The sequence below is a fragment of the Crocuta crocuta genome, unplaced genomic scaffold (genome assembly GCF_008692635.1).
Source record: "Crocuta crocuta isolate KB4526 unplaced genomic scaffold, BGI_CrCroc_1.0 scaffold36, whole genome shotgun sequence".
NCBI classification, from domain to species: domain Eukaryota; kingdom Metazoa; phylum Chordata; class Mammalia; order Carnivora; family Hyaenidae; genus Crocuta; species Crocuta crocuta.
In genome coordinates this window covers 5,156,369-5,169,639 of record NW_027532203.1, presented here as the reverse complement: position 1 = coordinate 5,169,639, position 13,271 = coordinate 5,156,369, and the positions used below count along the sequence as shown (strand labels likewise).

The window sequence follows — 13,271 nt, the reverse complement described above, 5'->3', positions numbered from 1 at the left end:
AGAGCCTGCTTGGGATTCTCTTTCTCCCTCTCTCTGCCCCTTCCCCACTTGTGCTGTCTCTGTCTCTTTCAAAATAAATAAATAAACTTAAAAAAAAAAAAAGAGTACCTAAAAATACATTGGAGGGATTTTCCAGTCAGTATCATATGGTATAATAATCTAATCATTTGATACCTAAAATACACATTATCAATGATATCCACTCATAGGAAATGAAATCATAAGGAATTCAGCTGAAATAGAGATTGAAAGGCTTTTTTTAAAAAGCTTATTTACTTTGTGTGTGTGTGAGAGAGAGAGAGAGCCGCCAGTGCATAAAATGGCGGGAGCAGAAAGAGAGGGAGAGAATCCCACGCAGACTGCATGCTTTCAGCACAGAGCTCAAAGCAGGGCTTGATCCCATCAACTGTGAGATCATGACCTGAGCCAAAATCAAGAGTCGGATACTTAACCAACTGAGGCACCCAGGTGCCCCAAAAGACTTTTAAATAATAAGAGCGGGGGACATTGTCTACTTCATGAGTTGACTCCCCACCTTCCCTTAGCCCCTCAAAAAACACCCAATGATAACAAACTGTGCTGGTGCACTACGCTGACTCTTCCTTCCAACAAGCACTCACTAAACCGCACACTCTGGGTCTGCTCTGTACCAGGTGCTGGCCTCCACGGAGTTCAACCCGCACGGGCTGACATGGAATCATGAGGCTGGGTTTAAGGGGTTAATATTTGGGGATTTGATTAGGTGATAAGAAAATAAAGGAAAACATGTGACAAAATAAGGGTACTTAGTTCTAAAGCAAGTAACACCTGAACTGGCCAAAGCAAAGGAGAAGAGTATGTAGACGTTACATGCAGAATACAATTAAGAGGAGCTGTAGCAAAGTATATTTAAAGAAAAGAAAATATTCACCGTCGGTAATGGTGATGAAATAGAAATGACCTGGATAACTTGAGGGACATCATCTTGAAGAAGTGACATATTTTGGAGTCAGACATAAATTTAATTCAAAGGCTTTCTTCCATTTGCTCATCAATTTGACTAACCCATTTAGCTTGTCTACAACTCTGTTTCCTCCCGTGGCAGTGAGGACAGTGTGTGCTGCAAGCCCCCTGCTCCCTCTGCCAGAGGCCCTCTCTGTTGCAGGCAGACCAGTGACCTGTGGCTCTTTCAGGCCAAGCTACCTCTCTCCTCTCCTGGCGCCTGCCGTGGTCTCTGTGCATCACCTTCCTTTCTTCTACTGAGTTTTCCTAGTCACCCTTTAAGACTTCACTTTGGCAGCAACCTCCCAGCAAAGTCTCCCCGCACCCACCCACAAGCGCTGCACTCCCCACATGCACGGCTGTGGTCATCTTACCTCTGAACTGCTCTCCATGCCTCCCTTAAGACTACTGACCACTGGCACTTTAGTTTTCCTTCAGAACTGTTCAGGTTGTGTCACTTCACTAGGTTATAAACTCTCACTGAAGAGGAATCAGAATGTTTTGCAAACAGAACCAGAGGGTTCAAAAAAATTTAATAACCTCAACTGTAATGGTCAGTTTGTAATGGTCAAAACTGACACGATGGTCAGTTCTAGGCCAGGCTAGGCGATAGTGCCCAGTTCCTCAAACACAGATCTAGGTGTTGCTGTGAAAGTATCTTGGAGATGGGATCAAAGTCTACAATCAGCTGATTTTAAGTACAGTAGATTATCCAAGGTCACTGGGATGGGCCTGATTCAATCAGTTGAAAAGCCGGAAGAGCGCAATGGTGGCTTCCCTATAGAATGAAGCACAGCTACTGAGTGCAGCTTCAGGTCCTGCCTGCTGGCTGGCCCTCCTCACGGCCTGACCTGTGGGCGAGGACTTCCCTAACTAGCCCCCACAATCACATAAGCCATTTCCTTACACTAAATCTCCTAATACATAGATCCCACCAGTTTAACTCTGGTTTAACTCTAAGTGATATACCAATTCCTCACAAAATAAAGTTTAAAATCTGTAGTCTAGCATTTGAGGTCTTTGATTACTTCAGCCTAATCTACACTGTTGATATAGTCTCCTATTAAGTCCCTTGAACAAACCTTCCACATTCTCTCTAAATTGAACTTTTCATTTAAAAAGCAGTATGGTGTACAGAAAGAGCATGAATTTAAGTGTTGGCAAAGATTAGTTCTGTCATTTCATAACAGTGTGTCTTTGAAGAAACCATGTATCTCTCTGAGCCTAAATTCCCCTATTCATATTATGAGAATCATAACCACCAGATTTAAGGTAGTGTTAAGCTTAGCTGAATAATGCATGCAAAGCACCCAACATAGTCCTGGGATAGTGGGGATCAATAAATCTTACTTATTATCCCAGCATAATAATACATTTCCCCAACTCTGCCTCTGTTTAGATCATTCAATCTGCTTCAATTCTCATCCTCTCCCAGTAGTTGTTAATTTTCTACCCAGACTTACTTTTTCCTGTTATCATCAACCTCGCTAAAGTGAGCTCTCCTTTATTAAATATATATCACAAACACAATATATATTAAAGTTGCTAAATGTTAAAGCTGTCTTTTGCAAGGTAGTGTAGCGTAGCAACCTACATCTGATAAGGTGGTTATGTGTGTACCTCTCTTACCTACTTTACTTAACTCTAAGCTCCTTGAGGGCAGAATCTAGATTTTATATTTCTTCGTAAGGCTACACAGTAGTTAGCATCATACTGTACATCCAATTAAACATTCACTGCATTATTTGATAATGAATAAAGGAGAATTGCCAGGTATGAAATTGTGTTGACTCATCAATCTAAAGACTTCATATCTTTTCTCAACAACCAAAACAGAAAGATAAACATGAAAAGACAATGTTTGTCACAAGTCTGTTCTGGATTCAAATCTCAATGCCTCCACAGCCTAGCTCAGTGGCCTTATGCAAAGTAATTAAACAGCTTTGGTTTCCTCTTTTGTAAAAAGAAATTATAATGCTTGCTTTCAGCACTGTTATGAGTTTAAAATGACAAAATAAACTCCAAGCACCTGGCAGAATGCCATTACTAAAACGTGGTTGGTTCTGTCTCTCTTTCACCATGTTAAAAATTATCCCTGTTCTAGCCAATTTTACACACATTCAAATAATGAAAATTACTTGGTGGGAATTATTTAAGATGCATTTTTAAAGCACTATAAAAATTGAAATAAACACCACTGTTCTTCCTTTCATTACAGAAAAATAAAATATAAAATTAGAGAAAGTTACCACTGGAAATTTTTGCAAACGATTATTATTAATAAATATACCATCCCGATTATATTACCTTTTAGAAGATTTGGACATGGTAGTAATTATTAGAGATAATGAAGTGAAGAAAATGGAAGGAGCATATTCTCCCTAATAAGTGAGAATTAGCAATATATGTTAAAAGAATAAAGTGTTTTAATGTAGTAAAACCACATATGTATGGTTATGATTTACTCAGTTATATAAGTACTATTAAAGTTTTTGAGGGGTTTTTTTTTTTGCATTGAAAGTATAGTAAACTAGAGACTGATTCTTAAAATGAAGATAAATAGAAAGTTCTGAAAATTTGCATTAGAAATTTCAGAAAGTTGAAAGAAGGTAAGAAGAGTTCCAGAAAAGCACATACATTATTTAAAAAGGGACATTTTGAGTAATCGATTTTATCACTTTCCAGCTATTAAACTTTTAGTATCGGATAAAGTTAAATATATTGCTTTGAAGTAGTTTCCTGACCACCTATACTAGAAAGATATGGGATGCTTATAACATGCTAAATAATTATTAAAAGGAACAGAAAATGAATAGTTAATGCCTTAGGAAAATTTAAATTATACAGCTATCTTTATAGCCCTCTTAAGTTATGGGGCCATTATTATTAATACACCCTTTCCCCAACCAGAGAAATAAAGATAACGGAGAAAAAAAGACCCAATATGACAAAAGCAAATGAAAGCTAAGAGTTGGCTTAGAACAACTTGCACACTGTATGAACTCCTTACAGTTGATGTGATTCAATTTTTCTCCAGTCCTAGTGATTTAACACCATTATCTGAACTTCCTTATATTTTCTGGACGTACCTTAACTTCTTGACTGACACCTCTAGTGAGGTTAAAATGAGACCTGATGATCAACAAAGAAGCGTAAGATGTCCATCCGACAAAACCAAGAACAACATTGATGCCCAAGAAGAATCTGTCGTAAGTGTGATAATAGGACAAGCCTTTCAGTGCAAGACGAATCAGCTCCTTGCAAAGGGAGACCTACGGAGAAAGGAAGACATAACTTGCCACGTGGTAAGAATAAGAAAACCTAAGTTTTAAAGGAAGGAAAATTACTAAAATTAGAGTGCATAACTGCAGATGATGGATCAAGAACAGATTTTAATTATTCGAGGATCTTCTTTCAAAATACAAGAACAATTCCTGGATAGAATGAATTTTGAATCTGCATAAAAAAGGGTGTTTAAGATGTAAACTATGATATGGACAGGGATTTAAAATGATTTGTGGAAATACCTATAGATGACACTGAAGGAAAGAAACAAAGGCTCTAGAATATTATTGGTCCCATATAGCCAAGATACTTAGTTTCTATCATTTTTCATTTTCTCATGTCAGATTACCCAAGTCAGTTATAAAGCATCATTAAAATAGGAAAACAATACTTCGCTGTTTTTAAAACTATAAATAAATAGTAGAAATGCATAGTATTATTTAGACAATTTGAGAAACTGAAAAAAAGAATTCTTTCCTTCTTTGAAATTATGACCATTTAACAAAAAGAAAATCAGTGAAAAACACTGTAAGGTACTTCCTGAGAAAATTCAAAGCTTCAGTATAAATCATTAGGCTTCTGATAGTGTGTAGATAATTCCAAATGTACAAATATGCCATGTTCTAAAATGTTCTGCATTTAAGTAGGGTTATAGACATCTGGAATATACTTTCCCATAATACAAAATGGCAACTGTTCATTTCCAATGCTAACCTTAAAAAGCTTACCCATAAAAATATCCGAAATAACAGAAGTATGTCCATGGCTAAAGTAGCTACTGAGAAAATTCAATCCTTACTTAAGTGTTCAGGAAAGCTCCTTGGCCCACCCACTTTGCTCCCCATTGCATATCTCACCCTTCCCCACACTCCAAATGATGACGAACTATTTCTACAGCCCACATACTTACTGCTTCATCATACTTTCTTTGTTTTATATAAGATCTTGCTTTTCTTAAAATGTTTAGCTGTTTAGATTCAGGAAGCAACCTACAAAAGGAAAGGTTAGGTTTAAAATGTTTCCTCATTTCAATGACATTTTTTCATTCTTTCTTTCTTTTCTTTCTTAATTGAAAATAAAAGGATGGTAAAAGCGGAGAAAATAAAAACTGAAACAAAACAACAACAAGAAAAAGGAAGAAAACTAAAGCTAAGTTGTATTATTGCTAGTTATCTGAACCCTGCCAAGAAATAGCTTATAGTTAAATTTGGTTTTCTTGACTCAAAGTTTCAACTCCAAACTATACTTATGAAGTCATATGATCCATCACTTTGAAGAAATGAAGTACTCTGGTTTGAGCTTCAGTGTTCAGCCTTTGTGTGCTCATCCGTATGCAGACAGAACAGACAAGGCAGAATCAGTATGGATGGCTCTTCGTACCCCTGAGCTAGACGGGCCTCAGAATTGTCATGATCAAAAAACTCCAGGCAACCAAAACCAACAAAGTCAATGAATAATTTGAACCTCTCTGCCATTCTTCTACTACACAATATACTTTTGGTTCCCTTATCTTTTATTTCTCTTTCTGTCATTTTCCACAATAGAAGGCTTACACACACAAGAGAAATACTCGTAATATTGAATAAACTGGAAATATATCTAAAGACATTAAGTTTACGGAATGTAAAAACTGAAGAAATAACCAGAACTCAATTACCTGATGGAAATAAATATATATAAACACAAAACTGAATGTATACTGCCTAATTAAAACTTATAAAGTGAATACCTTCAAACTTAAAAAGTATTAAAAAAGTTATTTAAGGCTCTATTGGGGTTAGATCATATGAAATTGACATTTTTGAATGTAAAAAAACTACTACATTGTAAATATTGACAATTTCACATGATTCAACATAATATAATCACTTATCTTCCTTCCACTTGGTTCCAGCAATCTCTAAAGATATAAGATAGAGACCTATAGGAAGTAAATCTTTTATGAAATGATATTAATTGGGTGGAGTCATAAACTTCTTTCCGAATCTGATACTCTCTAGAAAATATATATAATATTACATAATTTTCATAAAATTCATGAAACCCAGAGACGTCTGGACGTCTCTAAGCACCCCTGATTGGGAACTGCGCTACTCCAAGGATCCCCAGATCTTTCAACTCAAAGAAACCCAATCACTATTTCAGACTGCAAGAAAAGTCTCTACCTCTGGACTCAACTGGGATTTGGATGAAAAAATACCAGCAAGTGGGAACACATAAAAGAAACACAAGTTACTTCAAAATGCTGCCATGGTCCAATTTTTTGTCCTTCAGATACCACACATTTTGAAAGATTTTCCTACAAGTCTTAGGACTGGAATCACTGGGCCAAAGGGCACCAGAATTCTTTGAAGGTTATATCCAAATAGAATTTTCCAAATTTCTATAAAACTCTTCTAATTGGTCTCCCTCCCTTGCTTTGATCTGCTTGGCTTCCTAAAATATGAATTTCAGCTTCTAACTTAACTTGAAGTTGATATGGGCATCTTATCATCTACTTTGTCAACTCTAAACTTCCTGGACTATTGATGACCATCTCTTTCTATTCTAATTTCCCATTATCCCAAACATACGCCCTCAGCTATAAAGTGGTTACACACTTCATTCTTCACCTATCTTGTATTCATATCTGAGTTCTTGTTCATAAAGATCCTTCCCTCCCTGCTTTCCAAAATCAAATCTTCATCACCCTTTGCATCCTCTCCAAATCCCGCCTCACACTACTGGCATTTTAGTGTGGTCTACTATCAATTTATTCTCTTCAATTAAATTTTAATCTCCATGGAGGCCATTAATTATTTCTATTAAAAACCAGAACAATACTTAGCAAAATACTAAGCACATAAAATGAATCAATAAATCTTAATTGATTAAAATGGTATCAAAATATTGCAGATCTAAAAACAGGCGAAAGAGGCATCTGGGTGGCTCAGTCGGTGGAGTGTCAGGTCATGATCTCACTGGTCATGAGTTCCCACATCAGGCTTTGCACTGATAGTGCAGAGCCTGCTTCAGATTCTCTCTCTCTCTTTTTCTGTGCACCTCCCCTGCTAGTGCTCCCTTTCTCTCTCTCAAAAATAAACATTAAAAAAAAATTTAAGGGGAAAAAAATAAGAGAATAATATACACTGCCATTTTTAAAGTACCCAATTACTTGCTAATTAAATTAAAAGATAAAAGAAGGCTTGTCTGGAGCTAAATTACTTAGGCTAATTTATATATGTTCTCAAGCAAACTTCTAAGAATGAAAGAAGAAATAGTTTTAAAGAAAGTGTTTATATTCTACTATGTTGACTATATCTCATTATATTATATATGAAATGTTATGTTATATATGGAGTACTTCTTTACCTAAGAACTCCATATATAACATATATAGTATCAGACTAGTTTATATTTTTCCTAAAAGTACTATTTGTAAATCTTGGGACATACCAAAGATTTTTCTTTTTTTAGTATTTGTTTATTTTGGGGGAGAGCACAAGTAGGGGAGGGGCAAGAGACAGGGACAGAGGATCAGAAGCAGGCTCCGTGCTGACAGGCTGACAGCAGTGAGCCCGATATGAGGCTGGAAACCATGAACTATGAGATCATGACCTAAGCTGAAGTTGGATGCTTAGCCAACTGGGCTACCCAGGCACGCGTACACCATTTTATTTCTCAAGAAAAAGAGAAGATCTAAAGAAATACAGTTAAGATGTTAACGTTTCTTAAGTCTGGTTGTGGGTACAAGGATTTTTGTTATATTCTCCATTCTTTTTGGCATGTTTGAAGAGGGATACATATGTACATATGACACATATAGAAAGCTGCATAAGAAACTGCTACTTTGCCTCCAGGGAAAAAGACTATAAAACTAGAACTCAGCAGAGGTAACATTTTATTATTGCTTGTATAATTTTTATTGTGTATATGCATTCCCTTTTCATTCACTTTTTATTGACCCGGTTTTTAAAAAAATAATTAAAACATTAAAATTTAACCAGTTTCTGGCTCTGATGGAGAAGTAAGTGTGGACATACCAATGCTCCCACCAGGAACAACTAAAGAGTCTAATAAAAATAAAATTAAAAAATCACTTTGAAGGTGCTGGAGAGCCACTGAGACTATCAAGAGTTAAGAGTTAAGATCCTAGACAGAAGCAAACCAGAGAAGTAGTCCAGCATTCTACAAACAGTAACTCTTAGGGCATCTGCCATTTTTATTTTTGGCAAAAGGCTGAGAAGTTGGGCATACAGCTGTTGCCAGGAGGTAGAGAATCCAACATAGCCTTTGGCCATCCCATATGGCTGTAGAGATAAATATAATTTGTGGCTGCCAATGCAGCCAGGACTTGAGGATCCAAAAGAGAAGAAAAATAAGAGAATAATATATAATTTTCATCCTGAACTGTTCTTTTTTTTAGGTTTATTTATTTTTTGAGAGAGAGAGAGAGAGAGCAAGCATGTGCGCACTCAAGCTGGGGAGGGGCAGAGAGAAGGGGAGAGAGAATCCCAAGCAGGCTCTGCACTGTCAGCACAGAGCCTGATGCGGGCGGGGCTCAAGCCCACAAACCGAACCATGAGATCATGACCTGAGCCAAAACCAAGAGTCGGAGGCTTAACTGAGCCACCCAGGTACCCCTCATTCTGGTTTAAAAAAAAAAAAAAGACATGAATGAAAAGCTATCTGGAATGACTTAAGCTAACTTAATAGTTTCTGAGGCGAGGAAGAATGGGAGAAGGCACTTTTATACACAATAACTTCTATGTGGAGAATTCAGGTAAAGAAACAGAGACCACATGCTAGTCAGAAGGGAAGTGAGCTGGACACCCAGCAAACTCTTCAGCTGTGAACAGGACAAAGTGGACAAGCAGCTGTGAAAAAAGCGCCTGAACAGGAAGGCAGAAGATTTGCCAGCCTCAAGAGACAGAAGAGACAAAACCTGGTGTTCAGGAGTCATGGAGGAATGGCTCTGGATAACACTTGCTCCCCACTGAGATTCCCTGGAGGCTACACTCCCAAGAGCAGACACAACCAGAGGGAAGAGGAGACAACAGACGCAACACGGCCCTGAGTCAGCTGTCCTTCTGTTAGAGGATAAGGTAAAACCTCACTGGAGAATGAGATAATCCAGAGCTTCCAGAACTTTTAATTCACAATGATAAGCATTCATCTAAAAACCACCAGACTCAATAACAGGACCAAATGAAAAGACAGTGGAAGCACACTCATAAATGATCTGGTTATTGGTGGTGTTATCAGCTACACTTTAACTGTGGCTACTATATTCAATAATAAAGAGCAAGATAGAAAACTGCACCAAAGAACTGGCATCTGTTTTTTAAATGAATTGAAATGGAAAGTCTACAACTGAAAAAAAAAAAAAATGTAACAACTGAGACTCGGAACTCAAAAGCAGCCAACAGGACACAGCAGAAGAGAGATCTGGCATCTTAGAAGACAGGTGGGTAGAAAATATCCTGCCTGAACTCTGAAGAGCAGAAAGAATGAAAAATACAGAAGACTATTAAAAAAACTCCCAAACAACATACAGCCCCTATGAACGGCCCTAATAATGTAATTAGAATCGCACAGAGGGAGGGAGAACTTGGTAGACGTAGTATTTGATGATCATGGCAGCAGAATGTTTCTAACAGTAACTTGTATGAAAACAAATGTCTTTACTGACTAAATCTTTTATATTCAAAACATCAAGTTTTAAAAGAATCTATTACCAGGAGATCATGCTTAAGTAAAAAGAAAAAGAAAAATGAGTATTAACTGTGCACATTTCTTGGTTATGACTCCTACTATTCCCTCCTTTTTTTAGTTATTAGAACATTCTAGAAGCAAGTAAACCATGTTTTAGGATTGTCAAGAATTTTATCATTAACTATTCAGGTCTCTAGTGTTTGAAGGAGAAAATCTCCTTAAAACGCCGCCCTTTGAAGTGTTTTATCTTTTATATCCTCTCAGATTTTTATTACAAAAATATTTCACTGGTACTTACACATAATATTTTAGGGATACCTAGTGATTACCTAGTCCATTCCTTTTTAGAATGTCTATTTAGATTAAAGGAGAGGTATTTCAAGAAGGTAAAGACAGAGAAAGGGCAAGTTATTTCTAGAATAATCTGCATTCTATTATACTGACCATTGATATAGAATCTTATTTTCATCTTTGAAGTCATGACTGAGTAAATAAAAAATTTCTATGTATGTGTGTGGTATATAAAAGTTACTTTTTTAAAAGGAGGAATTTCAGTCTTGAAGGGGGAAATTGCATTTATAGTATATCAGATGGGTGACATGGTAGAAAGGGTCACATGAAAATCAGTATTTAAATTTGATCTAAGGGAGGAACTTTAAACCATACCAGCCTAACAGAAACAAATATATTAAAAAGAAGCAAAGTAGTTTTTGCCATTTTGGCAGAAAATATATTAAAATGTTTTGTTAAAGTTTAACTTACCTGAGTTTAATAGTGATTTTTACATAAAAGAGAATAGCTATTTTTGTTTCTATTGGCAAGGTACATTATCCCCTTTCCATTCTCATTTTCTTCTAAAATATCCCTTAAGAGACCTTTCTTGTTCTTTTCCCATTTCATGTAATTTTTTTCCTTTAAAGTTTTTCTGGGCCTTCCTTTGGCCTCTATTGTACAGTTTTCATACACAAAGTGTATTTCCTCCTCAAGGTACCCTCACATAGTCAAACTTTCATGCTTCCCCTAGTCATGGGGCTCCACCTGCTGTCCATCCCTTGGCATAGAATTAGGTACAAAGGACTTAATCTTAGGTTTGAGTTTCTTTGTTGAGTTTTACTTGTCAGAATAGATATTACAGGACTTACTCCTTTTTAGAAAGTCTTTAAGATATAAAAGATAAAACCTACTTATTTTTTAAAGAATAGGATAAAATAGGATATGCAATTACCATATGGATCCATCGGATTCTTTTACAAGATATGTTAAAGGACCTTAGCAACTATACTTTTCTCACATCTTCAAACTCTTGCTACTTCATCCCCCTAGGAATTAATACATTATTCATGCTAGACAAGACTAAATAAGAGAATGGAAGAATAGTGGAAAGATATCATTAATCTAAAATCTAGTGATGCTGGTGAAGTTGATCATGCAAGTAAAATCTCAAGACCATGAACCTTCAGATGTCAATATCCTAAATAAATCTTCTCAAACTTAAGAACTGATGAGTGAATATTTCTAAGAAGAAAAAGGAAATATGGTCTTATTCAAGAAAGAAGGTCTTTATTGAACAATTGTTTGTAACAAGAACTTGAGCTGTCTTACATAAAGGATCTGTAACAACTATATTCTTTCATCTATTATGATGTTTATGTGCCAACAATCACTTGATATAGCTTTTAAGTGGATAATGTTGACATTATATATAAAGGTGGTTGGAAGAAAACAATGGTACAAAAATGAATAAATTCACTGGACTAGAGAAACAGAGAGAGTCCATGGTACTCAGATGGTAAATAGCAACAACTGTTTTTCCCAGTATACTGAACATATGTAATAAAAAAAAAAGATACTACTCATAGTAGAAATAAAATGTCCAGGAATAAAGTAATGGAAAATGTATATTGTGGGAAAAACTATAAAATTTTACTTAAGAACATAACGGGGGATATATATATATAAGTAAATGTTGGATAGTAATACTCTCTATTATAAAAATGTCAATCCTCACCAAATTACTTCCTAAATATAGTATAATAACCAAGGAATTTTTCATTTTCATATAACTCAAGGTAATGATTCTAACATTTATTTGGAAAAATACATTTCTTCATTTATGCCCATTATTTTTATGATTTCATGATTTGTGCCAAGGATTAAACTACCTATTTATTTTTTGTTTCTTTTTTAAGTATATGCTTTAGCAAAGTAATATATGCACATAATTTTAAAAAATAAAAAGCAGTGCAGAGGGCACAATCACAACCAATAAAAGCCTGTCTCACCCTTCTCTTCTCTCAGTTCCTCGGCCCAGAGACAAAAACTTTTACAAGCGTCTGTTTTTAGCTATACTTGTAGTTATCTCCATTTTTCTTAATAATATGCTTTTATTACTATTTCTTGACTAGATGACCGGAGGCATTTTCTGTTGACTCTTCACTGACTCTGCCTGTTCCTGCTGTCTCCTCCCTCCCTTAATATGGTTATATTATTATTTTTACCTCTTCTGTTATCTTCGTTGGTCACTTTATTTTTTTTAAGTAATCTCTACCCTCACCATGGGGCTCAAACTCATGACCCCAAGATTAAGAGTTGCGTGCTCTACCCACTGAGCCAGGCAGGTGCCCCTACATCAGTTACTTTAATAACATAATACCAAGGGGCGCCTGGGTGGCTTAGTAGGTTGAGTGTCCGACTTTGGCTTAGGTCAGGATCTTGCAGTTTGTGGTTCGAACCCTGTGTCAGGCTCTGTGCTGATAGGTCAGAACCTGGTCCTGCCTTGGATTCTGTGTCTCCCTCTCTCTCCGCCTCTCCTCTGCTCACAGTCTGTCTCTCTCTCCTTCCAAAATAAATAAACAGTAAAAAAAATTTAATAATGTAATACCTCAACCTCTGTCTTACTTTCTCGACTATGTCTAGAATCTCCACATTCTATTTTACGAAGACAATAGCACCACTACTATTCCATTTATATTTCTCTTCTCCTCTGACTTCCAACATGTAACCCTGTACGCTTGTCAGGGTTGGGAACATTTACATTCTATTCTGCAATCATAATTAAGTCTTTGCTTTGCCTAAGGTTTGACTCTAAAAGCTGAAAACCAGTATTTGCTTTATTATGATTATTGAAACACTGTTCACTGAGTAGCTAAGTTTTATGCTAGGATTAGATTTTCTTACCTATTTCATTGAAGCTTTGATCTATTTGCCAGTGTTCAAATGAATTCTGTTTCTCATACTCCCAGCAACTGTTCAGAATCAACTTACATATTAGGGTGCTTCATAACTGAAGCATGCTTTCTTGTACAGTTCGA

General features: G+C 36.2%; 1 protein-coding gene across 5 annotated transcripts in view; it reads right to left on the bottom strand.

The window, feature by feature from the left end:
* The window catches only part of PIGN (phosphatidylinositol glycan anchor biosynthesis class N), a 102,643-nt gene that overhangs the window by 48,716 nt on the left and 40,656 nt on the right, over positions 1–13,271 (bottom strand). For all 5 annotated transcript variants that reach the window (XR_013338402.1, XM_077777634.1, XM_077777633.1 and 2 more), the window contains 2 exons: positions 5,177–5,255; positions 4,071–4,253 (listed from right to left, as the gene is read on the bottom strand). Coding sequence is in view for 4 of the 5 variants with exons in the window: in XM_077777634.1 (XP_077633760.1) it covers positions 4,071–4,253; positions 5,177–5,255 (262 nt within the window). In the remaining variant the exon portion in view is untranslated. The remainder of the gene's footprint in view (positions 1–4,070; positions 4,254–5,176; positions 5,256–13,271) is intronic.